Raw genomic sequence first — 23580 nt, 5'->3', positions numbered from 1 at the left:
AATTATTATTTATTCATTATTTCGAATAATATTCATTTTTTAAAATAATATTATATTCTTTTTTTTATACAGTAATTAATATGATTTCAATGATAATTATCATTATTTCTCGACTTTTGAGTCTGCATATCTCATTGTCAGATTACTATTCAAATTAAATTTATCGTCGTGAATCGTTATACATAATTTCAATAGCAGGCTTGTTATATATGTATAAAAAAGCTTTTATTTGTTTATTTTTGCACATAATAAAAATCAACAAAGAAATATATAATGCAGCTTAGTCATGTTTATAACAGTTATCGGTTTGTTTTGATGTAAAATTATTATAAATTAATTTCTTATTTAAAATAAACTCAAAATTTTTGTGTAAACTTAACAAAAGATTCCTTCTCAAAATTTGAAATAAAAAGTTTCCTAGAATTTATGTTTTCAAAATTTTGAATCAAACCGCTTTTATTATTATTGTAGATGCAGAAGGATAGCATCGAGTACAAAAGGAGTCTCCTAAAAGACCGTGGCTATACGGAGAAACCTAACAAGCAAAGACAGGAAGCTGAAGTAAATCGAATCTTTCATTCTGTTAAGAATCTTGTGGGAGTAACACCAGAAAAAGTTGATAAAGTAGAGAAATTAATTGCCAATAAGAGAATTAAACATAAGAATTTGATACCCATCATTCACATCGGGATTATTTCTCACCTGTTTAGCGGAATCTCTCTCAACTCTACTCATGTCAGATACAAGAGATCGTTTTTAGAATATGCTGCAAGCAAGCTGGAGACCTTTGAACAAATAATAAATGGACTCGAGTCATACCCGATAAAAACCAATGTTAATGGTAATGAAATTCCTCAAGAATTCATGAATAGTGAAATTTATGGTAATCTCAGCTTCCTTGGACAATTTTGCGATTTTGGTCGTAAAAATGTTTATGCCACATTGGATTATAATGGACAAAAGTTAACTTTCGTCATCTATTTCAATCGATGCAGCACATATGCTATAACCATTAACCAGGAAACTCACTATCACTACTATCTGACATCAGCAGCTGCATGGAATAGATTTAAAATGCAATTTAACTGTGAAGGAGCTATTGGCGATTTCTATCAAGATCCCATTGATAATTCCATCAAAGCTGGACCAGCTCATGGAATTGATACTAAAAATCGCAGAAATATTCAAAGAGTTGAATGTATAGAAGTACAACCTGAGATCAAAACAAATGAACATAATTATGCTAGTGAGCAAGGGCAAGCAGGTGATCAAACATCCTTTGATACCAACACCTTTGGTTATCAAGAGCAAGCAGGTGATCAAACATCCTTTGATACCAACACCTTTGGTTATCGAGAGCAAGCAGGTGATCAAACATCTTTTGATACCAACACCTTTGGTTATCAAGAGCAAGCAGGTGATCAAACATCCTTTGATACCAACACCTTTGGTTATCGAGAGCAAGCAGGTGATCAAACATCCTTTGATACCAACACCTTTGGTTATCGAGAGCAAGCAGGTGATCAAACATCTTTTATATCAACAGTTCCAGTGATCAAGAACTATCATTTTTCCCATCTGATGATTAATTATTCTCTTCATTCTCTTAAATTTACCCGGAAGAGGTGAATCAAATCTTCCAAAACATTTTCATTGAAATGATAAACATTTTTATATATTGCTGAAATATATATCTACTGTAATTTGAGAATAGCACTTAAAAAATTAGAAAAAATTCAACATCTTAAAGCTATGGATATCAAAAACAAAAAAAATCTGATTTGCATTGGAGTTTGTACAAAAACTTCAACATCAAAGTCGAGATGACAGCTGTGTAAGTTAGATTTGAGAATAATATATTGGAATCCTGGGTGTTTTCAAGATAACTCTAACCTTAAAATCGAAGCTATCCCTAACCTTAAAATTAAATCGACGACAAATACTCGATCTTCGTAAGAAATAGAAACATATAATGATGGCGATCGGCTACTCTTCTCAACTTCTGGAAGTGTTAACATTGAACTAAAAGTTAACTGTGAACGAATTTATGGAATTTCAGATGGTGATAAATGTCCTTCATCTGCACTTAATGGAAGTCAAAGCACGCTTTAAACTTTCACAATTCCAGCAGGATCGCAGCTATCAACTATTGATGATTGTGCATTTTTCAAATGTTCTAAACTCACATCTATTGATTTCACAAATTGCGAAAAATTAATATCTATTGGAAAATATTCATTTCTAAATTGCATTTCACTGACAAATATTATATTACCTAATAATTTGAAAAATTTAGGGCCTTCTGCTTTTTCCAATACACGAATAAAAACAATTTCAATACCAAAAACAGTTATTGAACTAGGAAGTTCATGTTTTGCAAATGCAGTAAATTTAGAAAATGTTATAATTCCAATGGAATCGGTTTTGCAAAAAATTGGGGGTTATTGTTTCGCAAATACCAAGATCAGTTCAATATATATACCAAGAACTCTTACATCCATAACTGCTACTGTCTTCCAAGCCACTATTACAATGCAGGATATTAGATGTGATCCAATGAACTCAAAATTTTGTTCTCAAGATGATGTGTTATATAATTATGATATGACGTCCATTGTTTATTTTCCTGCGAATAAAAGTAAATCAATTGTCATTCCAGAATCCGTAATTAGCGTTGAATATTGTTGTTTCCTTTATTCTTCAATTGAAACGGTGGAATTTCCTCCAAAAATAAAAAATCTTTGGGGATATTCATTTTCACGAACTAATTTAAGATCAATAACAATTCCGAATTCAGTTACATATATGGCTGATGGTGTTTTTGCATATTGCAAGTTGCTGAACGAAATCATTTTTGGAAATGGAGTTAACTATATTTCCGAGTATTGTTTTTACGGTACAAATATTTCATCAATAACAATTCCATATGGATATAAAAAAGTAGGTGGAAATGCATTTTTTGACTGTCCTAATTTGAAGAATGTTATATTGCCATCAACAATCACTGATATGGGTGGATCTGCATTTCCACTCACTGTAAATTTCACATTTGATTCAGGAGCACAACTTACTATAGATGATCAGCGAATAATGTTTAATTTAGACAAAACAAAACTCATCATGTGTTTAAACAAAAGTGATTCTTATACCATTCCAGAACAAGTCCAAATCATTAATGAGAATGCGTTCAAAGATAATCCTATTCTAAGAAAAATTGTTTTCAAATCTAACTCAAATCTTAATGAGATAGGCAAAAATGCATTTGCAAATTGTCTTTTGCTTTCTTCAATTGACATTCCAATATCAACTTCAAATTTTCTCGATGGTGCATTTTCAGGGTGCAGTTCCATTACAACTGTTTTCTTCGGCAAAAATCTAATATCTATATCAGATAATGCATTTAGTTATTGTACATCTCTTTCGAGTGTTATTTTCAATGAATGCGATCAGAATGCTTCTATTAAAATAAATTCATTTCGAGGATGCTCCAGTTTATCTACATTGACTCTGTCTGCAAGAATTACTCGAATTGAAATGTATTGCTTTGCTGATTGCATAAAATTAACAATTTTGAATCTACCATCCACTCTTATTTATATTGGAATCTATGCGTTTTCAAACAATCAATAGAGACGATTGTGTTTCCGGATTCAAGTTCGATGACAGAATTAAATCAATACTGCTTTTCTAATATGCATAAACTACGCGAAATCCAGAAGATTCCGAATTCTATCTTATCGATAGGTTCAAATGCCTTCGATTCGACTCTTATTTCATCATTCACTGTTCCATTATCAACAGTAAATCTTTCTGACAGTGTATTTCGCGATTGCTCATTGTTGATCGTCTTTACAATTCCAGCAGGATGTGCATTAATGAATTTAGGAAATTTCATCTTTGAAGGATGTAGTTCTCTCAAAAAAATAGAGTGCATAGATAGTGCATACTTTGTTGTAGATAATGGAGGTCTCTTCAACAAAAATCGAACTTCATTGATTTGTTTTCCTCCTGCCTCACCCATCAATTTCTTCAGCTTCTTGCAGAATGTGCAAACCATTTCACCATATGCATTTTATGGCTGTAGGAATCTTCAGAGTATTTTAATTCCAGACAATTCCATTTCGAGCATAGGGCATTCGGCATTTGCATATTGTACATCCCTCAAGTATATCAATATTCCTTTATGCGTGAAGAATATTGAACAATCTGCTTTCATTGGATGCTCAAACCTTCACTGTGGAATGATTGTTCAGAATAAATCGATTTCATTTAGGCAGACTCTAATTGAATCTAGTAGCTTAAGTCCAACAGTTCTCAAAGACTGTGAACTTATTACTTGTAAACATGATTCATTTAAATTACCTGTTCCTAATTCATTCTTTTATGTTTTTATTGAAATGTAAATATATTTATTCAGATTGTTTTTTCATATCATCTTGTGAAATATTTTACCAATCGATATTAATTGTATATATAATGCGCTTGGATGGAACGATATCGTAAACCAAGACAAAATGACTGTGAGAGTGGGAAATTTTTTGATGGGATGCCTAATGAAATCACATGAGTCCACTTAATTTCATCTGAATCAATTCGCCTTTCTGTTGATTGATTATAGAATGTAAAAGAAAGAGTCGGATTTGAACATCATAATTTTTTTATGAGTTACTTATTTAGAAAATCCTGAAATCTTGCAAAAAAAATTGAGAGGTTCTTGGATAAGTAACGTAAGATCTCAGACCAATCCGTTATCAATAGAGTCCAAAAAAAATCTCAAAAACGATTATTTTGAAATGAATATTTAGGAGATAGTAAAGATAAAAAAATAATATTAATAATTAAAAATAAAACAATGATTTTAAAAAAAAAATGTATAAATAATATATTAAATTCTTAGATGAAGGTTGCACCTCTTCCTTTAATTGCTTCTTCCTGATCAATAGGAAGAGTTCCGCCAATCTTCACCAAGTTGTGTACAGATCTAATTGTATTCAACAACATCATAGCAGTTGCATATTCTGACTTCAAATCTCCAGCCTTTCTATGTGCTTCGATTGCCAAAATTACGTTCAAGAAGATTTCTGGCTTACCCATCTTATCAATCCACAAATCAGTGAAGAAAGAGTTGATGAAGCTTCTCACCATTTTACCGCAGCTCAATGTGAAGAAGACGTACAAGCCGTAGAAACCACCACCTGTCTTCGACATCAAAGTCGAGATGACAGCGTCGTAAGTTGGCTTTGAGAAAACAACGGAACCAATTGGTCCTTCCTGGACATCTACAGGTTGTTTTGCAGTTCTCTTTGTAGAGATTGACCAATAGAAGTTTCCATTTGTAGACTGTTCGAATGTGAATGTTGTATTGAAGTAGTAATTCGATACAACACTTGCATCCTTTGCCAAAGGAATGATGAAGAACAAAGGAACTAAATCATCCAAATAAAATGACAAATTCTCAGGAGTTGCAAGATTCATTGTACATTCAAGAGCTTTGTACAATGTTTCCAATACTTCAGGTTTAAGTTGTTTACCGTTCTTTGTTATTGTTATTTGGTCGACATTCTTCTTTGTTGTTGGTGTTTGAACAGTAAACTTAAATGTAACATAAGGAATAAATATTGGATTCGATGTGTTCTTGATTGTATTCATTGCGAATCTTGCTGAAGACTCTGAAATGATCCAGTTAGTCATAGTTATACTTGGATACGTGAAATACTGTGATTCCTTTCTTGAGTTTGCGAAGAAAGGCTCCAAAGTCTTATCATTCATTGTCATGACGTGTTTCTGCATCGAATCAGTCATCAACGTTGTATCATCAGGTAAAACAGTGCCTGTAAACAGTTCAGGTAATCCATAAATACCTAATGAAACTGTTGCAACTTTTACACCGTTTGGAATTGATGTAGAACTTGAAGACATCATAACAACGAAAGGAACAAACAACAAACAGAACAAACCAATAACAAAAAAAATACCTAATGTATGGCGTTTCTTCTTCGAATTCGCTGGGAATAACTTTAACAAAGCGACTTGTTTCGAAAGTTTTGATCTCAATTGTCCGATAATCATGAAATCGAACATATTCAATGATGTTGTACACGCGAGCCATTTCGTTAATTGTATGAACTCGAACAAGAAAGGTGTCTTTGTAATTGTTAGAAGTTTGATGTATGTGAACAAAGCATTTGGATTTCCAAGTGAAGGAGGCATTCTAGCGAAACCAAACATGATGTTGCACGAGTAAATAATTTCAGAAAGAATTCTCAAGAAGTAGAAAATCCAAAATGTTGAATGCTCGAAACAAGAATTATCTGTGAAAACAGGTATCAAATAAGTCATGTAGATGAAAGTGAAGATACCATATAAGAAGTTGAAAGTGAACAACCACAACTTGTGTTTTGACAAAATAACCCATTGGTTAAGCAAAACAAAGATGAAATTACCCATTAAGAAGAAAACGAAATCATAAGTAATTGTTGCTGATCCTGAGAAGAAAGAAATTGCATCTGAAGAAACAGTCCAACTCAAATAGAAGAACAAAGCAATACAGAATGCAATGACATCAATCAACAAAACAACTTTGTTGAAACTGTATTGAATAAATGATTTCATGTTGATTCTTCTTAACAATTTCTCTCCAAATGTTAATTTCGGCTGTGCAACTTCAGGATCAACAACTTTGTGTTGATTTGGACGTCGTGATTGGAATGGATGAGTAAAAGCATATGTCTGACTTGCGCATGCCAAACAAAATACAATTAATAGATATGCTTTCTCACCAACATTCAAATCCAAACCGAAACAAACAGAAACTCTTAATTTCCTGTGATTTTCTTCTAAACTTCCAATGAATGTTTCAACTAAAGGATCTAATGCATATGATCTTAAGAGACATCTCATGAACATGTATATTCCTGATGTTATTACAAATGGTATATATGTTTCTACGTTGAAAGCAACGCAAATCAAAGCCAAAAAGAACATAAACAATGCGAAAATTGATCTTTCTTCCATAGGATAATAGAAACACATTGCTAATAACAATGCAGGAATAAACTGTCTTGAACATAATTTCACGTAATGATAAAACAATGGGAATCTGTTCTTTTCATCAATTGTTTTGATCTGTAATTTATGGAATATCTGGAAATGATATAAATAACTCATCGGAATCTGTTGAACAAAACCAGAATATGCTTGAGGAATTGTCAAAACATTAGTGTTAACAAATGTTTCAACCATTTCATTCATCATGTCTCTTAATCTTTCTAAGAACTGTGTGTGAACACCTGGTTCTAAATTGATGTCTGTGAAGTTACTGACTAAAACAATCAGTTTGTCAATAACCCACAAAAATGCAGTTTTAAGACACATCAAAACGAACTTTAATATTGTCATGTAAAACTGTTTCGTTGCACTCATTGGAGGTTGATCAGGATTTCCATCTGGACCTACAGGATTTTCTTCTCCTTCGTTTGGTTTTTCTTCTTCTTTCTTCTGCTGTTCTTTGTTTTCTTCAATTGGATCTCTACTTGAAGAGAATTTGATCAAATCAGCATCGACATCCATTCCATCTGTATAATTCAAGTTGACAATGCCAGATTTGAGGACTTCCAATGTGTGTTTGAAGTTTTGATCGCAATACTTGTGATCGATTTCAAACATTTCTTCAATAATGTGAGCTCTGTTTCTTCTGAACTCCGCTCTCTTGAGTTCTTTCGCGTGGACTTCGTTGTAAAGTGGAGAATCCAAGCAACATTTTAATAAGAACTCCAACCAGAAGCATACACACCATTGGAGGTTGTCCGCTTTCATTGTACCCATCGCTTGATCGAACACAGAGTTGGTTTGTGGGATAAATCTCAATGGTCTGAGAGATTTGATTAATATGATGGCAAATGCGTACCAAATAACAACAGTGAACGATCGCAAATGGAAGTCATTGGTGTAGAATGAGAAGAGAAGGTTGACACAGAGCATTATTGTGTGAACCATCGTTAAATAAGTATGAGCATAGAAAGATATGACAGTTGCGGCCACGGAGAGTATCATTGGGAAGTAGGCTGTTAAGAATGATCGGCCAACTGATACATTGAGGGTTCCGAATTCGCAGAAAAGTGAAAAAGCGAACATTGTCAAGAATATGTAGAAGACTTCGATCATCTTGATATTTGTCAACAACAAGTAGTCATACCATGTGTTATGCTTGTTGAATTTGACAATGAGAAGTGCTAAAACATATCCTAAAACAAAATTCAAAATAATTGTTATGATTCTTGCACCTCTTAACGACATTCTTGGGTGCAAAAGGATGATCAAGACCAAAACAACACCAAAGATGTTCAAAATGTTGTTTTCTTGTATGGCCATGACAACTAATGTGAATTCTACACCGGAAATCAAGATGGAAGCCAAGCAATCACCGATGTTTGTGATGATTGGATGGATCTCTTTCGTATCGAAGTGGCTCATGTTGATGAATGCGCATAAACAAACTAAAACATTCGCAAATTTGGCAAGAACTGTATCGCAAAGTGGGCCAATGAGGTTGACAACCTTTGTAACTTTCTCAGGAGCATTGACAATAGCGACCGTTGTTACAAATAATACATCTATAATAAATATAGCGTATAATACAACACCAATTTGTTTCGTTCTGCAGCCTAAGACTTTCACGATACCAAGAACCATGAGCATGACAGCACCAACGATGGAAACACCCTTTGATACGATGACCATCAAAAAGATCGCGGACCAGAAGAAGTAGAATGAGAATTTGAGGATAATGGCCCAACAGTTATCGATTATAAGTGTTATCCATTTAGGAATCTTGCCATCTTCCGTTGTATCATATTTTCTCGCGATTGATCCGAAGAAAGTGTACATAATAAGGATGATGATGGGGCTCATTTGGTCTTTGATGACATCTGGCTTTGTCTGGATACCAAAGAACTTGAAGTAAAAGCCAGAATTCGTAAATTTGTTCTTAATTTCATCATAGCCGAACGCTGCGAGGACAACGATCTGTAATGATGTAAGAATAGTGTTGATAACCATCAAAACATAGTTCCATTTGTATAAAAAGAGGTTCGCAACGATCAATAATTGATATAAAACAGTAAAGATGGAGTTATCAATGTAAATGCATGACAAACATAATGCGAGGAAGACACCAACAGTCTTGGAGAACTTGATAACGATCTTTGGAGGTGGTCTGTAGTAATATCTCTGAATTGCAGTAAGAAGGAAGAGAATTAAGAACGGCCATACTTTAGAAAGCATGTTTCTTGGCTCTGTAGTAACTGATCCATCGAATAACCATGGAATATTCAATGGTTTCTTCAATAATGGAGCAATGAAGTAAATAGAAGTTGAAGCGAATGTAATTAAGTTGAGAATTGTCCATGCCCATCTGTAAAAGAGCTTAAAGATCATAAGAAGTAAGATAAAGGCTAATGGAATATCATATGTTAAGAAATTGAACTTTGAAGAGAAGATCGCGTTAAGAATAACATTACCAAGGAATATTGTAACGATAACGCTTTGAATGATCTTATTCATCCACTTGTGTTCTGGTTCTGGAGATTCATTATCAAGATTAACCTTTTTGCTTGATGTACAGTGGACAAATACAGCAGATATGGCTTGTAATACGCATATAATGAAGTTGTATTTCGGATGGAAGCCTGGCTGCTTCTTAATGTAGAAATATAACGTCTGACCACAGTAAACACCGGCCATTGCTGTCAAAACGAAGCGGGAGGAGCGTTGTAGGAAGTCAACGCCGAACAATGACGTGAAGCTGGCGAAGGCAAGAACACCGTATGACTGCCATGAGTCTTCTAATATGCAGAAGAGGCCTGACGTAACAATTACGATGTATGGAATAATGTGTAAGAACCATCCGGGTACTTTGACGTTCTTTAGTAAGCGTATTGGGAAAGAATGAGTGTATCTGTTGCATCCAATGATAGCGCCAATTAATAGAAGGTTTACACCTGCAGCGGAGACAACAGCCCATCTTGGAACCCATGCATATGTGGCTGTTCCGTGGAAACTCTGGTCTTTGTAAGCAATGAAACCAATATCACCGATAACATATAAAGTCCAGTAGATATGGCTAACAAACTTAGGCATATTGCAGGATAGTAAGCAAAATGAGATAATTTTGAGTGCAAAAATTACAGGCATAAAGGTTAAATAAATGGAATTCGTGGAGGCAACGAGCACGGACTGCGTGAATAGGAAAAGTGGACGAATGAGGATCATCACGTGGCGCATGATGACAATTCGGGCCTGGGAATACCACGCAAGTCCAAATGTTGTACGACTTGCTAAATAAATGAAATCAACAAAGATAATGATCATTTGGAGAATAACAAATGTTGTTTTGAACATTATTTTGTCAACATTGTCGAAGAAATCAAAACATTTCATCGCTTTTGTTATGGTTGGTCTTTTGTTCTTCGGCAAGTAATAAATAGTCGTTTCTGTGATAAAATATGCTAATGAGTAGATTAATGAGAACAAAATGATAGAGCAGGGTAATCTATGGAATTTTGTGGACATTTTGTGAACGGAATTGACACCAATCGCATACAAAAGAATGAATACAAGATGGGCTAGTGTGTTTCCGTAAGAACCTTCGCAAGCAGCGTACAACCATAGACATGGTAAGAAAACTTCTGTTAAACAAGATAGCTTTCCGACTGTAAACTTTGGCTCTTCTGATGAGGTGGATTCTGAAACGAGCGTCTCTTTCTGAACTACGTGTGGTTCAGCAGGTTGCTCCATTTCACAAACTAATATTTTCAATACTCACAATTTTTCGAACATTTCATTTTACATGAAATAAAATGATGAAAAAATGTATATCTCTTTTAATAGTATCAATTGTTTTTAACATCGCCTTGTGTATCAATTCAAAAAATATAATCCTATTGAATTAGCACGTTAGCATCGAGATCAATTCATTTGAAAATTGCTTATCCTATTGTACTTGTAATTATTGGCGATAAATATTGAGAAAATATTTTCATTGTTCTGTATTTCTTTATAATACTAGTGCATACATTAAATCGATGTCTTTTTTTGGTCGGCATAAATTACTACTTTTCAATATTTTCTGTGAAATGTATCGCTGAAAACGGTTAAACTTTAAAAATAATTTCAATAGTTTATGATATTGTTTTATAGTTTAATCTAATTTTTTTATTGTTCTATAGGCTGTGGATATATTTATTTGTTTTTCAGAATTTAATGATAGTAATTTTTATTCTTCCAATAAAGCATAGATTATTAAAATGTACATATTCGGTTGTGATTGAAAATAAATTGCGAAGAACCTTTTTTATTAGATATTTTCATTCAATCATTCAAAAGATGTTTTTTTTCAAAATTGTGTGACTATCACTTGGATAATTGTACACCAATACTGGATATGGATATGCAATAGAAATTATTTTCCTAATTTATGGCTCATTATTCTAAGGTAGTCACAAAATCTAAGTAGTGAGGCTCTCAAAAATTGAACCGTACTCCATACAAAATTTGTGTACCCTCACTACTTAGATTTTGTGGCCTTCAATTGAGAGGTTAGTTTTGATAGAGCACGTTATAAAATTAAAAGGGAAAAATAAATAAAATTTAAACATTTAATTATATATAATGTAAGGAGTGTAATTCCAAATTTTCTAAAAACTATTCAAATTTGAGCGTTTTTTTGGAAATAGTAAATCTAATATGTACATCTAATAACAACATGATTCATCACCTTTTCAAGCTCTGCAGTCAATTTTTTGAAATTTGATTGAAATAAATGTAGCAAAAATTATATTTCATTAGGGAATATATGAGTTTCTCTGGAAACAGGCTGATAAATTTTAAATTTTGTCCAATCAACATGAATGCATTGAGAAATTTGGATTGATTTTCTGGTAGAATCTGGAACAATTCAACCATGGATAAATGGATCATGTAATCATCATGAAATGTTAGTGTTAGAGTTCAAAAGAAACAGAATGAGTGGAAATCAAACACAATCTGAATAATTTTAAACGTATACAATCTTTAAGTTTGTATTTTGAATTCTAAATATATGATTGTGTAATTCGTTCTTTCAAATTTTCGGATTCAGGCATGTTTTGATAAAATTCATTCCCAAAAACGTCAATTAACAATTAAATTTAGTGTATTTTAAATATATATACGTATTATATTTTATAAATTATATTAAATTCGCAAAATTTTAAGTTTTAAACAAAAATAAAAAATGTTCAAAATATGAAATTATGCATAGGATATTAAAATTTACATGTTAGCAATTTTTTTGAATTGCTTTCAATTTTCATATTGAAATTTTTAAGATTTTTTTCTGAAATAATAAGCAAGAATATCAACCTAAATAATATTAAATTCCATGCGTTAATTTCCCCTCAAAAGTCATTGACCGCCTCTCAATCTAGATTTTGTGAGTACTTTAGAGAGAAAGAATTCCCTATCACCTTTATTTTATTTATGAAGTCAATAAAGCTTGAGATTAATTTTACGTTGCTTTTTAATATCAATGTATATGCCTTTATGCTCTTTTAACAGATTAAAAAATTATTTTCAAAAAAAAGTTACTCAAAGTATTTACTGGTCTTGGTATCATTGAGCAATCATTAACTTGGGCGTTTTTGCGCATTCTCAAATAGCTTTGATGAAAATATTGGTAATATCTACTAAAATTGATGCACATTTAATTCCATATTCATCCAGATTTATTTTTGATGGTGTATCAATGACCCTATCTGATATTTTGGAGTCATCTTGATTTCATAATTTTTCTTGTTTTAAACTAACATTACAACTATTTCTTCATAAAAATAGGAGAACAGAATTTTAATACACAGCTTTAACTTACAATTTTCATGCTAAATTACATACGTTATTGCTGTGTATTAAAATTCTGTTCTCCTATTTTTATGGGGAAATAGTAGCAATGATCATTTCTACCATTTTCGCAAACTCTAGTTTTGTATTTAATGACTTGATTCAATTTTAAGTAATTTTTTTGTTAGTAACTGACAAACATACGTAGAATAGTGTGATCGTCGAAACTTTGTCAGTACCTACTCTGACTATGACTGTGCTCATAGCACTTATGTTTGTCCAAAAATATTGCCGCGATATGGAGAAAAGGTGATTTTTTTAAAAAATTTACAACTATTCAAACATACCCCCTTAAAAAAAAGTAAAGAAATTCGTACAAACAAATAAAGAGGTTTAATCGAATGTATGTGATGATTCTATTACAAATTGATTTTCTAGAGAATCTGATGGATTATCGATTGGGCAAACCCAAATTTTAGCTAAAAGTGACAGGGAAAAAAAACGTTTAGTATTAAAAAAAAGACCGATGAGAGCTTCGTTCGAAATATAGAGGGAACTGAGAATGCGCAACCATTCTCAGGGAATATTGGATGCTATTCCCGTTCCCTCTGTATGGAAAATTGAGGTTTTCAAAGGGAGTTAAAATAATATCAAATTTATACTAATTTACTTCAAAATACAAAAGTATTTGACAGCTAAAATTAGTTACTTTAGCAAGCCTATCAATACCCTTTTACGATTATTGCTACTTTTTCGAAATAAAGTAAAAACAAATTTATACTAATTTACTTCAAAATACAAAAGTATTTGACAGCTAAAATTAGTTACTTTAGCAAGCCTATCAATACCCTTTTACGATTATTGCTACTTTTTCGAAATAAAAGTAAAAACAAATTTATACTAATTTACTTCAAAATACAAAAGTATTTGACAGCTAAAATTAGTTACTTTAGCAAGCCTATCAATACCCTTTTACGATTATTGCTACTTTTTCGAAATAAAATAAATTTATTATCAAAAACCTTTTTTTCTTAGTAAAAATAAAAATGTTATTTTATATCAAGTTTTTATTCATAAATTTTTATAATGTTGTATAAATTTGAAGGTGGAAATCTGTAATAATTTTATCTTGAAAAGACTTGGCATTCTCAACAATGAATTGAGGGGTATTGCATCCAAATTCTGTAATTTGCGTGAGAATACTAAGCTTGATTTCCATTGGGATACTTAATTTCGAAAAATACTGGGTCATTCGTTTTTGAACCTTTGCTGCCTTGACAACTTTATCAAGTAGGTCATCTAAACCCAATTGAAGCGTATTTAAGTTTGCTGATGAGTTAACTATTAACGATTTAATTTTATCAGTGAGCATTATACATTTTTCTGTATCCAGTCTGATTGTAGACTTTTTTGGCTTTTTTTCAGATGGCAACGGATTTGGAATTTTGTCTCTGAGCCTTATATCTTGAGAAATTCTGTAATAAAATGAAGGAACGATAAAATCGATTAATTTCATCACAAATCGATCAAATCTCATGAAAATTGTTCCGCCAAAGTAGTAATATTTAATTTTTTTGTTAATCGATTCTGAAATGTTATTTGTGAGAGCTAAATTTTCATCTCTTTCAGCGGCTGTCCATCTTTCTTGGTTTGATATCCATTGATTTTGTATGTATTTTGAAAATTCTGGGAATTTTTCGGCTATTTCCAGAATTTTTTTGAACGTTGGTTCAATCCATTCTTTCTTGCCATTTCTGCCGTATGCAAGATAGTTCATTTTTGTATCTAATATCAATTTGTCTGAACTCTCAAATGCATAATCTTTCAAATTTTTTCTGAACGCCCTCATTACATGAACTGCACACCAATGAAGGATAACTTCTGGAAAAGAGTTGATAATCGCATTTTCGATTTCTTGTGCACAATCTGACATAAAATATTTTGGTTTTACTTTTGCCCAGTTAAAAAATGCCTTGAGACAGAATGCAATATTTTCTGAAGTGTTTGGATAAACGACAAATTGAAAAATTGGGAATGCATGTGTATTTGGAAATTTGGCTGATATCATGTAAAACAACATTTTAAATTCAAGTAATGAATGGGTTGCATCAATAAAATGCTCTTTCACAATTTTGATTATGTCCAGAAATTTGAAAGAAGCATAATAAAAGATTAATTTCTTTGGTTTGTTGTAATTATCGACATCGAAATAAATTAAATCTTTTGGTGACTCTTGTTCTTTGATACCCTTAAATAATTGAGTTGACTTGAATTGATTATCATCGTACTTTTGAATACCTTTGATCTTTTTATTTCCTTTTTCCTGAATTGTTTTCATTTGATCTGAAGATGCATTCAAAAAAGATGGCCTGTTAAGTGGATCATCCAGATCAAGTTTTTTGTCGCATTCAATTTGAGCCATTTTCGGATCACCCCCCTGTTTTATAAAATTAATAAGTACCCGACGATAGCATTGTGATAATGTGTGGTATTTCTTTGTCTCATCTTTGATTTGATTGTGATTATGTGTTCCATTATATTCTGTTAGGATATATTCTTCATCATCCTTTAGAAATGAGATACATGCTTCACATTTATCTGCACTGCACCTGAATTTTAATTTTGTTCCCCCTAAATTTGGATTTTTTTTAATTGATATGGACAACCTGCATGGCATTCGTTATCAATGACAGCTTTCATAGCATCTATATAAGATAGCCTTTCTTTAAGTTCGCATGGTGCATCGATATGCATCAAAAAAATGAAATGAAATTTCAATATCAAAAAAAGCACAAAATTTGAAAAAATTCACAAATCTCGGTTTCTGAAAGAAAATGGCCTCTTAAACTTTGTGCATATATTCATCTATAAGACACATTGTATCCATATATTATTTAGCCAACACAACTTATCTGGTATCGAGAAAATTCAAAAAAAGCACAAAATTTGAAAATTGCTCGGTTCTACATTCAAAATAAATTTCATTAATTTTTACGTACATATTAAGGTACTTATCTTCTACATATATAATCTTCATTAGATATATACATGATAAATAAAATTCATAAAACATTAAAAATCAAAAAATTAGATGGACCTTGGCAATTAAACTTTATTAAATAATAGTTGTTTATAAATTATATTATATTATCTTTTAATATTATTTTGATAATGAAGATTTTATTTTGCAATAATATAAAAAGGTGACCAAACTATTTTTTGAAAGTCCGCCATAACTTTAATGGTACTATTTCAGCGTGTACAATGAATACAAAAATTCTAAGAGTGCCACATAAAATAGTACTTTAGACTTGAGTTAATGCTACCAAGCAAATGTTAAAAAGATGACTTTAGTGTTTTGATAATCAAAGATTAAAATCATTATTGTCTAAATCAATAATCATAACGACAGAAGTTAATGTTTTTTCATAAGTGCTTTAAATCCACTTTTAAAAGTATACCTCAAAAATCAAAATATCAAAAAAAAATTGGCCGATAGGTTTGGCTTTAATTTTTGTCTGCTTTTATGATTTGATATGGATGTTATAATTTTAAAAGTTGAGCCAAATTCACCAATAGATTTTTGAGATTTGCAAATACTCAATAATTTTCAGCGTGTTATCTTTTATTAAAAGAACTATTTGGTTTCAGTATCATATAAATTGATATTTACTTTCTATTTGAACCTTCATTTAGCTAATGATTTAGTAATACAGATTTCATCTAATCCTTATAAGAGAATTTTGAATTTGTTATAATAAAAAAACAAACAGATATAGCTTACACTTCTATAATAAAGATACCTTTTATAGAAATCAGTATGAAATGTGTTTTGGCTTATTGGAAGCATATCAGACATAATCGCCATAATCAAAAAATCTATATACCCAATAAGTAATAAATTTGTCGATATAGATTTTCCATAAAATTAGTTTTTAGTCTGATCTTAAAATAAATTTAATTTTTTATAAAAAAAATCACATTTAAAAGTACCTTTTTAGTAGCTCGAAATCCTGTTGGTGGATTTGGGGCGTACTTCAAAATTAGCTTTTCTTCTACATATGCAAGCTATATTTTAAATATGGAGCAAATCGGATCGGCGAAAGGAGTTTAGTTACCTTTTAATATAAACGAAATTTTTTACCTTATGAACTTTTGATGGAAATATGCAAATTTAAAATAATAAAGAAAGCCGCGAGCGAAGCGATCAGCTTAGTTCGAAGATTTTGATTCAAATCTTTGCTGATCTGTAATTCGCGGAAGCCGCGAGCGAATCGAGCGGCTTAGGTCTAAGATTTTGATTCAAATCTTTGCTTATATTCCTTAAATTCTTTATGAAACTCGCAACAGTTCCATAAAAAATTTTAAATTCTAAACTGTCGAAATTACCGATCGGTAATCACACCCTTCACGGGCGTGTCACTTTTTACAGGCGTGTCACTTTTAGCTAAAATTACCCCTACTCTTATCGATTGTTCCTTCGCCAAGAGTTGTGCTTTCAACCTTATTACTATTTTGATGGCTATCTGTGCGCTTATTTGAACTGTTATTAGACTCACTAGATGATGAATCGCTTCCCTTTTGATCAGAAGAATAAATTGCATAAGAGTTCATTAAATCATTCTTTCTTTTAATAAGTGGTTTCTTGAACTTATCGTTTTGACCTAAATTATCTATCTTTTGTTCTAAATTACGGAATCTCTTCGAATAGCGAACATATTGTTCCTCTTGTTCTTGTCTAGTAGTAGTATCGAACTTGTCAAACATTGCTTGTAATTCACCTCTTAAAGCATCAATATCTTCTTTACTTTGCTTAGATTTTTTCCTTCTCGTTGGTACTGGTGCAGATTTTGTGAGTTTGTTAACATCTTCTTGATGATCTTTCGCAATATGCTTATGAACGTAATGCTGTGTGTAATATGCTTTAGGGCAAAATGGGCACTGGAATATTGTTTTTGGAAGAGTTTGAGTTTTAGCTTTTTCTTGAAGTTGAATTGTTTGACTTTGTTGTAACTTAAGTTTCGTTTTTCTGGCTTCTTGCGTCTTTTCATTGAGAGTTTCACGTAATTGATTATTTTCGTTGATTAATTCTGCAACAGATACTTGTAAGATTTGAAAATACTTCAGAACTAGTTCTGGAGGACAAAATGATGGATCTTTAAATAAAGCATTTGCATTTAAAAAGTTTTTCACAATTTTTTTCATTGATTTCCTATCATTAGTAACTTTTAACACCATGGGATCTATACTTTCGATTAAGCTCCAGTCAACGATATGAATTTTTGAGAAATTTGCTGGAGTTGATTTCGAAAGTTTTGTCATCAAAGAAAGATTTTTAAAAGACGTTAATTGAAAAGTGTAATATTTCCCTATTGTTTGGTGATTCCTTAAAGAAACTTAACGAGTTAAGCACTTCAACTTTAAATTCAGACAATCTTATCCCACCAACTTATGTCTCAATTGAAAACACATTTCGAGAAATATTGATCAAAATCTCTCACATTTACAATCAACGCATTGATTATTTTTCATACTTTTGATGCATTAATATATTTTTGCAATTATTCTAATCCGAAATCCAAATTAAAAAAAAATTATCCGATTTGGCTTTCTACAAAAATAGAAAAAGTGCAAGTTATCTAAATACCAAAAATTATTTAGTAGATACGGTGAGCCTTGCCCATTGTAGACTTGAGGACGATGGAGCCGATTGATTGCCAGCCTTTCTTAAGAAGTGTGACAACGTAGTTTGTGCAAAGTGTAAGGTTTTCGAAAACCTGGCGCTCTGTCATGTTGACGTTGCCGATTGGGATACCGAAAGCGACGGACTTCTTCAGACGAATGTTAGCTGTGCGCTTAACTTCATCAACAACCTTGGCGACTGTATCTGTCTTGATGTTTGTTGGGAACTTGTTAGCACGTGTGTAAACCTGACCAAGGACCTTGTTGACCTGACCGATAACATCTGGGGAAGCAAGGAAGAGGTGGTGGCGCTTTGTCCAGGCCTTGACGACCTTCTTCTCCTTGTTGAAGTTTGTAAGTGTTGGAAGATCGTAAGCTGGGATGTTGAGCTTCTGAGCTTCTTCGCAGTGGACCTTGTTACCAAGGACACCGATGCGAACGTTTGGACGGATGATGTGTGGGAGCTTGATGGAGCCGACGAAACGCTTATCCTTAGAAACGTTGTAGCCCTTGAGCTTGAGCTGGATATCGACTGTCTCGAGGAATCCGCGCTTCTTTGTCTTGGCGCCCTCAAGAACGTCCTTGATAGCCTTCTGGAGTGTTTCCTGGTGAAGATGTGTCATAGGAAGAAAAGGCCATGCAAAATTTCAGGGGGACTTTGGTTGTGTCCCCCTTTTGAGAAATCAGAATTTTTAATCATTATATCTGAACTTAACTTATACACGTTCGTTTAGTGAACTCAAAACAAATGCTATTAATGGTCGCTCAATTATAATTCTAATTTATATTTTATTGATTACTTAATGTTTTGTCATTGAAATAGCATCTTTATTTAGCGTTAGTATAAATTTTTTATTATTCTATGCGCTATTTCTGTCATTCAAATTTTAATTTTTTCAAAAAATGAATTAAAAAGCTTGCCAGTAAGTGATTGATAAATACATAGGAAATTATTTTTCTCATAATGAAATTTAAATTTAATGTTACGTTATAGACGATTTCATCAGCTTAGTATAGTCACCGTAACATTAAGTGTAACAATTGGCTTTTTCTACATTCTAGGTCCGATTTTTCAAACAAAAGGTGTTACTTCTATATTTTATTCGAATTCATATATTAAAGAAAGCGAAGATGCCAAACATCTGAAACTTTGGGATGATGAAATCGATAGTGAAGCACTATTTATCAGTTCTATTACCACAAACAATGAAATTTCATCAAAAAATTTACAACAAATTAATCAAATTGCAATGTCAAACGCAAAAATAAGTATATATATGTTTACTACAGCAGAAGTTAACGAAACTCTTATGTCAAGTTATAGAATAATTCACGAAGATAAACTTCCATTACACGGATCTCGTTCAGATATATGTAGAATGACTCTCAAATCAATGAGGAAATATTTATCATCAAGTGGTGCCGAAACGCATTTATTAATATTCGATAATACATGGTTAGATATGAAACGAATTAATTCATTATTTGATTACTTTAAATCTTCAAATTCATCGGTAATTGCGGCTCAAGTGTGTCCACAAAATGCAGCAATTGCTCTCAGAAGAGATTTTTCTCTATATTTAACAGAAAATCACGAGATGTGGATGAGAGAATGTGTTGATGACGAGTCATTGCAAAGTGTTTTAATAAGACTTGCCAATACTTATAATTTTAAAGTTTATCAAACTCCAATTTTCTTAGGAACAAATGTTAATAATCCAGAAAAGAGAAAATACTGCACCTCGCATAATTATCCTCTTAAAACTGCGATATCTATACAATCCAGTTACTATATTCCCACTTTTCCGCAGACAGACCGAATTTCATTCACAAAAGATGATAAATGTGAAGCAAATATATGTGAATCAATATAATTTCTCTATATATTATTGTTTGTAATAAAAAATACTGTAATACGATTAATTTCAGTAATTTTTTTCTGATTTTGGCAGAAATGATTGAATTTCTGCATAAATAGAAAGAATAGTTTCCATCACTTCTTTGGTATTCAATAACATAGTCAGAAATCAAGTTAGATGTCACTTTTTATATGAGGTTTAAACATCGAGGACTTAAAAGGCATCTAATTCCCAATCTCACATTATTGGTAATTCTATATGCAATACTGCTTACTGGCACAAAATATTTCATTACAGATACGAATTTTTACTTTTATAATTTTCCTAAAAAGATTATGACAATAAATTTTAATGAAATGCCTGATATTAATTTTTCTAAAGAAGTTGTTATAAAAGATCCTATTGAAAGGGTCACAAAACAAATTTCGCCAAAAACATTAAGTGAAGATCCAATTTTATTCATTCCAATAGCCCTTATTCGAGAAACACGACTATTCTTCCACTTTGATAGCATCTATATATCAACATATGGAGTGATGAAAGATGAAAAATATATCAATTTTGTCCCTTCTTATTCAAAAGATACAATTTTATATAAAAAAGGCGATGAATGCTATAGAAAAGCCATTGTTGGATTTTCACACCACACAGAATTTGGTCACTTTATATGCGACATGCTAAGCGCCTTGCTTCTTATTCCAGGAAACTATTTTGAAGATGGTGTAATTTTAGTGAATTTTGGAATCGAAAATGCTAGAAATTACATGAAATATCTGAATTTTGATGAGAACAAAGTATTCGAATTAACAAAAGCATGGAATTATGTAAGTGAATGTCATATCCTAGTTGCCGAAGAAGGTGTTAATGCGTTGTTAGTCGAAGGTTTACCACTCTTGAGAAAAAAGTTTTTTGAAAATCTCCATCTGAATGAAATAAAGCCCTCGAAGTTCAATTTCTTGAACAGAATAAATGGCTTATGGGGAAGATTGATTAATATCGATGAGTTGATAAATATTGCTAAAGAAAAATATAAAGGAAAATATGAATTTGGTCAAATTGGAGATGAAAAAGTTTATAATGTTATTGAAATTTCCAAATTGTTGGCAGAGACAAAATTTTTGATTACTTGTCCTGGATCAATGGTAATGAATGCAATTTTCATACATGAAAATACTTATATTCTTATTTGTGGCCATAGAAAACTAGATGCACCCAATGTCGGTGTTTGCTATTCATTGAACATTTATATGATTTATGCGAATGGAGATTTGCCATATAAAATTGTTAACGATCATCCATTTCCGATTTATACCTTCACATTTGCTTTAGAGCAGATGATATATATGATTGAAAACGGAAAGTGGAGTGATAAAGTTTTTGAAAAATACAAATATAGTTATGATATAGAAGAATTGAAATCAACACTCTAGAATTTGTTTTTGTTTGTAAATTATAAATAAATTGTTTGTAAGTCTTGAAAATAAGAGATTCAAAATAATCAAAAAGGGAATGTTTGCATGATAATATGTTTAGAGTAGTTTGATAAAAATAATATATTTCAAATAAATTTCGAAGTTTGCTTATCGATAAGTATTATTTCCTATAAAAATGGGGTAATATTCTGTGGTTACATGAATAAAAGCAAACAAAAAATAGTTTATTCTATAAATTAAAATAATCATTGTGAGTTTTGACAAGAGTGTCATAAAGATTCTGTATGTACTCTTGTGACACTTCAGGAATTCCAAAAACTCTAATATACTTATCAAAAAATGTAATGATGTCAATATCAATTAATTCGTTTTCTTTGTAAAAAGGATCTTCTACACAAAAAGCAACAGATATTTCTTGCACATTATTTCGGTTCTTGAATGCAAGTAAATGATCTTCGCTAATTCTTATGAAGTATGATATAATAAAGTATATCAATGGATCATCATCATCTTCGTTAACTTGATTATCACGGAAAAGCATCAAAGTCGAGAGTAATATTTTGATATCAAACCAACCGACGAAATTTTTAATATTAAGCATCATTCTTATGAACGAGTTGATATCCATTCCAACTGATTCTAACAAGCTTGTAGCCTTTTGGATATCTTCTTTAATAAATTGAAGAAAAGTAATAAAAACGCATTGAGAATAATTGGACATTTGAGGTTCATTAGTTAATCTTGTCATAACTGCTTGAAAAATTTGGATATTATCCGATAAATCTAAATTTCTAAGGAAATAAAGCCAAACACTTCCGAAATACTTGAAAAATATATCGTCTATATCTGGATTTTGTAATATATTAATAATCCATTCAGGGAAATTTTCAATTACTCCATTTCTGACGAAAAATGAAGCAATTTTCATTGCATATGCCAAATTATCATCATTAATCTCGTATTGCTTTAATGATTGAACGAAACTTTCATATAATGTTTGATGATAAACAGAATCAACAGAGTTATCATCGCATATCAATCCAGACGTTAAATCATAGCCAATATTAATGTATGTTTCATTTAGCATGAAGTTTGAAGCCATTTCATAAAAGTTTTGTAACATTATTTCATGATAATTATGAAACAGATTGATTACTCTTTGAAACAAAAAAGAAATAAAATTAGGAGTATCAATGAAATTTCATTTAAGAAATGCATTATTTCGGATATGGAGACAGTAGATAAGAAACAATTTGAACAATTGAAATTCAATCCAAAGAAATCAATACTGTCTTTGTCCACTACAATTTTTTAAAAAATAAAATTTCAATTAAAAACTAGTTTTTTCTCCCCCAATATGAGAGTACTCTATGCGTTAAGGGTGCACACGAGAGGATCATGTAAACTTCAGAATTTAGAACCTTATTTTTAGGCATTATCTTGGCTACCTATTTAGGCTCGAAAAGCAAAAAATATCAAAAAATACAACTTGACTCCATTATGACCCTTTCATGGAGGTAGTTTTTATCCGCTAATTTTCCCTTTGAATCTCTTTACAATTCGAAATCAAATTCAAAACTCAGTAGAAGAAAGGAAGAATCGACTTACTACGGTTGTAATACGAATAAATACATATATTTAATTATTTTTATTTACATAATAATTGTTTGAAGCTCATATTCCAACAAATTTTTAAATAAAAACATTAAAATGTTGAAAATGTTCATATATTT

The 23580-nt window shown here is 31.5% G+C and overlaps 9 protein-coding genes across 9 annotated transcripts, besides 4 other annotated features; 4 read left to right on the top strand and 5 right to left on the bottom strand.

The window, feature by feature from the left end:
* Nucleotides 1–1228: 1228 nt before the first annotated feature.
* TVAGG3_0956800 (uncharacterized protein) lies at nt 1229–1555 on the top strand (the record flags this gene model as incomplete). The annotated part of the gene is made up of 1 exon (XM_051253372.1): nt 1229–1555. The coding sequence occupies one exon, from the start codon at nt 1229–1231 to the stop codon at nt 1553–1555; it is 327 nt and encodes a 108-aa protein (XP_051078946.1).
* Nucleotides 1556–3659: 2104 nt separating this feature from the next.
* On the top strand, nt 3660–4403 carry TVAGG3_0956790 (regulation of response to stimulus; the record flags this gene model as incomplete). Its single annotated transcript, XM_001582846.1, has 1 exon — nt 3660–4403. One exon carries the CDS (start codon nt 3660–3662, stop codon nt 4401–4403), a length of 744 nt encoding a protein of 247 aa, XP_001582896.1.
* Nucleotides 4404–4893: 490 nt separating this feature from the next.
* TVAGG3_0956780 (Piezo-type mechanosensitive ion channel component family) lies at nt 4894–10794 on the bottom strand (the record flags this gene model as incomplete). The annotated part of the gene is made up of 1 exon (XM_001582847.1): nt 4894–10794. One exon carries the CDS (start codon nt 10792–10794, stop codon nt 4894–4896), a length of 5901 nt encoding a protein of 1966 aa, XP_001582897.1.
* Nucleotides 10795–13334: 2540 nt separating this feature from the next.
* Nucleotides 13335–16073: a mobile genetic element.
* Nucleotides 13955–15550, bottom strand: TVAGG3_0956770 (MULE transposase domain-containing protein; the record flags this gene model as incomplete). The annotated part of the gene is made up of 1 exon (XM_001582848.2): nt 13955–15550. The coding sequence occupies one exon, from the start codon at nt 15548–15550 to the stop codon at nt 13955–13957; it is 1596 nt and encodes a 531-aa protein (XP_001582898.2).
* Nucleotides 16073–16995: a mobile genetic element.
* Nucleotides 16996–17338: a mobile genetic element.
* On the bottom strand, nt 17317–18195 carry TVAGG3_0956730 (zinc finger, C2H2-type family protein; the record flags this gene model as incomplete). The annotated part of the gene is made up of 1 exon (XM_001582849.1): nt 17317–18195. The coding sequence occupies one exon, from the start codon at nt 18193–18195 to the stop codon at nt 17317–17319; it is 879 nt and encodes a 292-aa protein (XP_001582899.1).
* Nucleotides 18196–18508: 313 nt separating this feature from the next.
* TVAGG3_0956720 (ribosomal protein L10a) lies at nt 18509–19189 on the bottom strand (the record flags this gene model as incomplete). Its single annotated transcript, XM_001582850.2, has 1 exon — nt 18531–19178. One exon carries the CDS (start codon nt 19176–19178, stop codon nt 18531–18533), a length of 648 nt encoding a protein of 215 aa, XP_001582900.1.
* A 346-nt stretch (nt 19190–19535) lies between these two features.
* On the top strand, nt 19536–20474 carry TVAGG3_0956710 (uncharacterized protein; the record flags this gene model as incomplete). The annotated part of the gene is made up of 1 exon (XM_001582851.1): nt 19536–20429. The coding sequence occupies one exon, from the start codon at nt 19536–19538 to the stop codon at nt 20427–20429; it is 894 nt and encodes a 297-aa protein (XP_001582901.1).
* A 296-nt stretch (nt 20475–20770) lies between these two features.
* TVAGG3_0956700 (glycosyltransferase family) lies at nt 20771–21844 on the top strand (the record flags this gene model as incomplete). The annotated part of the gene is made up of 1 exon (XM_001582852.1): nt 20771–21844. The coding sequence occupies one exon, from the start codon at nt 20771–20773 to the stop codon at nt 21842–21844; it is 1074 nt and encodes a 357-aa protein (XP_001582902.1).
* A 232-nt stretch (nt 21845–22076) lies between these two features.
* On the bottom strand, nt 22077–22949 carry TVAGG3_0956690 (uncharacterized protein; the record flags this gene model as incomplete). The annotated part of the gene is made up of 1 exon (XM_001582853.1): nt 22077–22949. The coding sequence occupies one exon, from the start codon at nt 22947–22949 to the stop codon at nt 22077–22079; it is 873 nt and encodes a 290-aa protein (XP_001582903.1).
* A 277-nt stretch (nt 22950–23226) lies between these two features.
* Nucleotides 23227–23580: part of a mobile genetic element that runs on past the window's edge.

This window comes from Trichomonas vaginalis, chromosome I, assembly GCF_026262505.1.
Source record: "Trichomonas vaginalis G3 chromosome I, whole genome shotgun sequence".
Classification (NCBI taxonomy): Eukaryota; Parabasalia; order Trichomonadida; family Trichomonadidae; genus Trichomonas; species Trichomonas vaginalis.
Note: the sequence above shows the minus strand (reverse complement) of the source record. Positions and strands in the feature narration are given on the sequence as shown.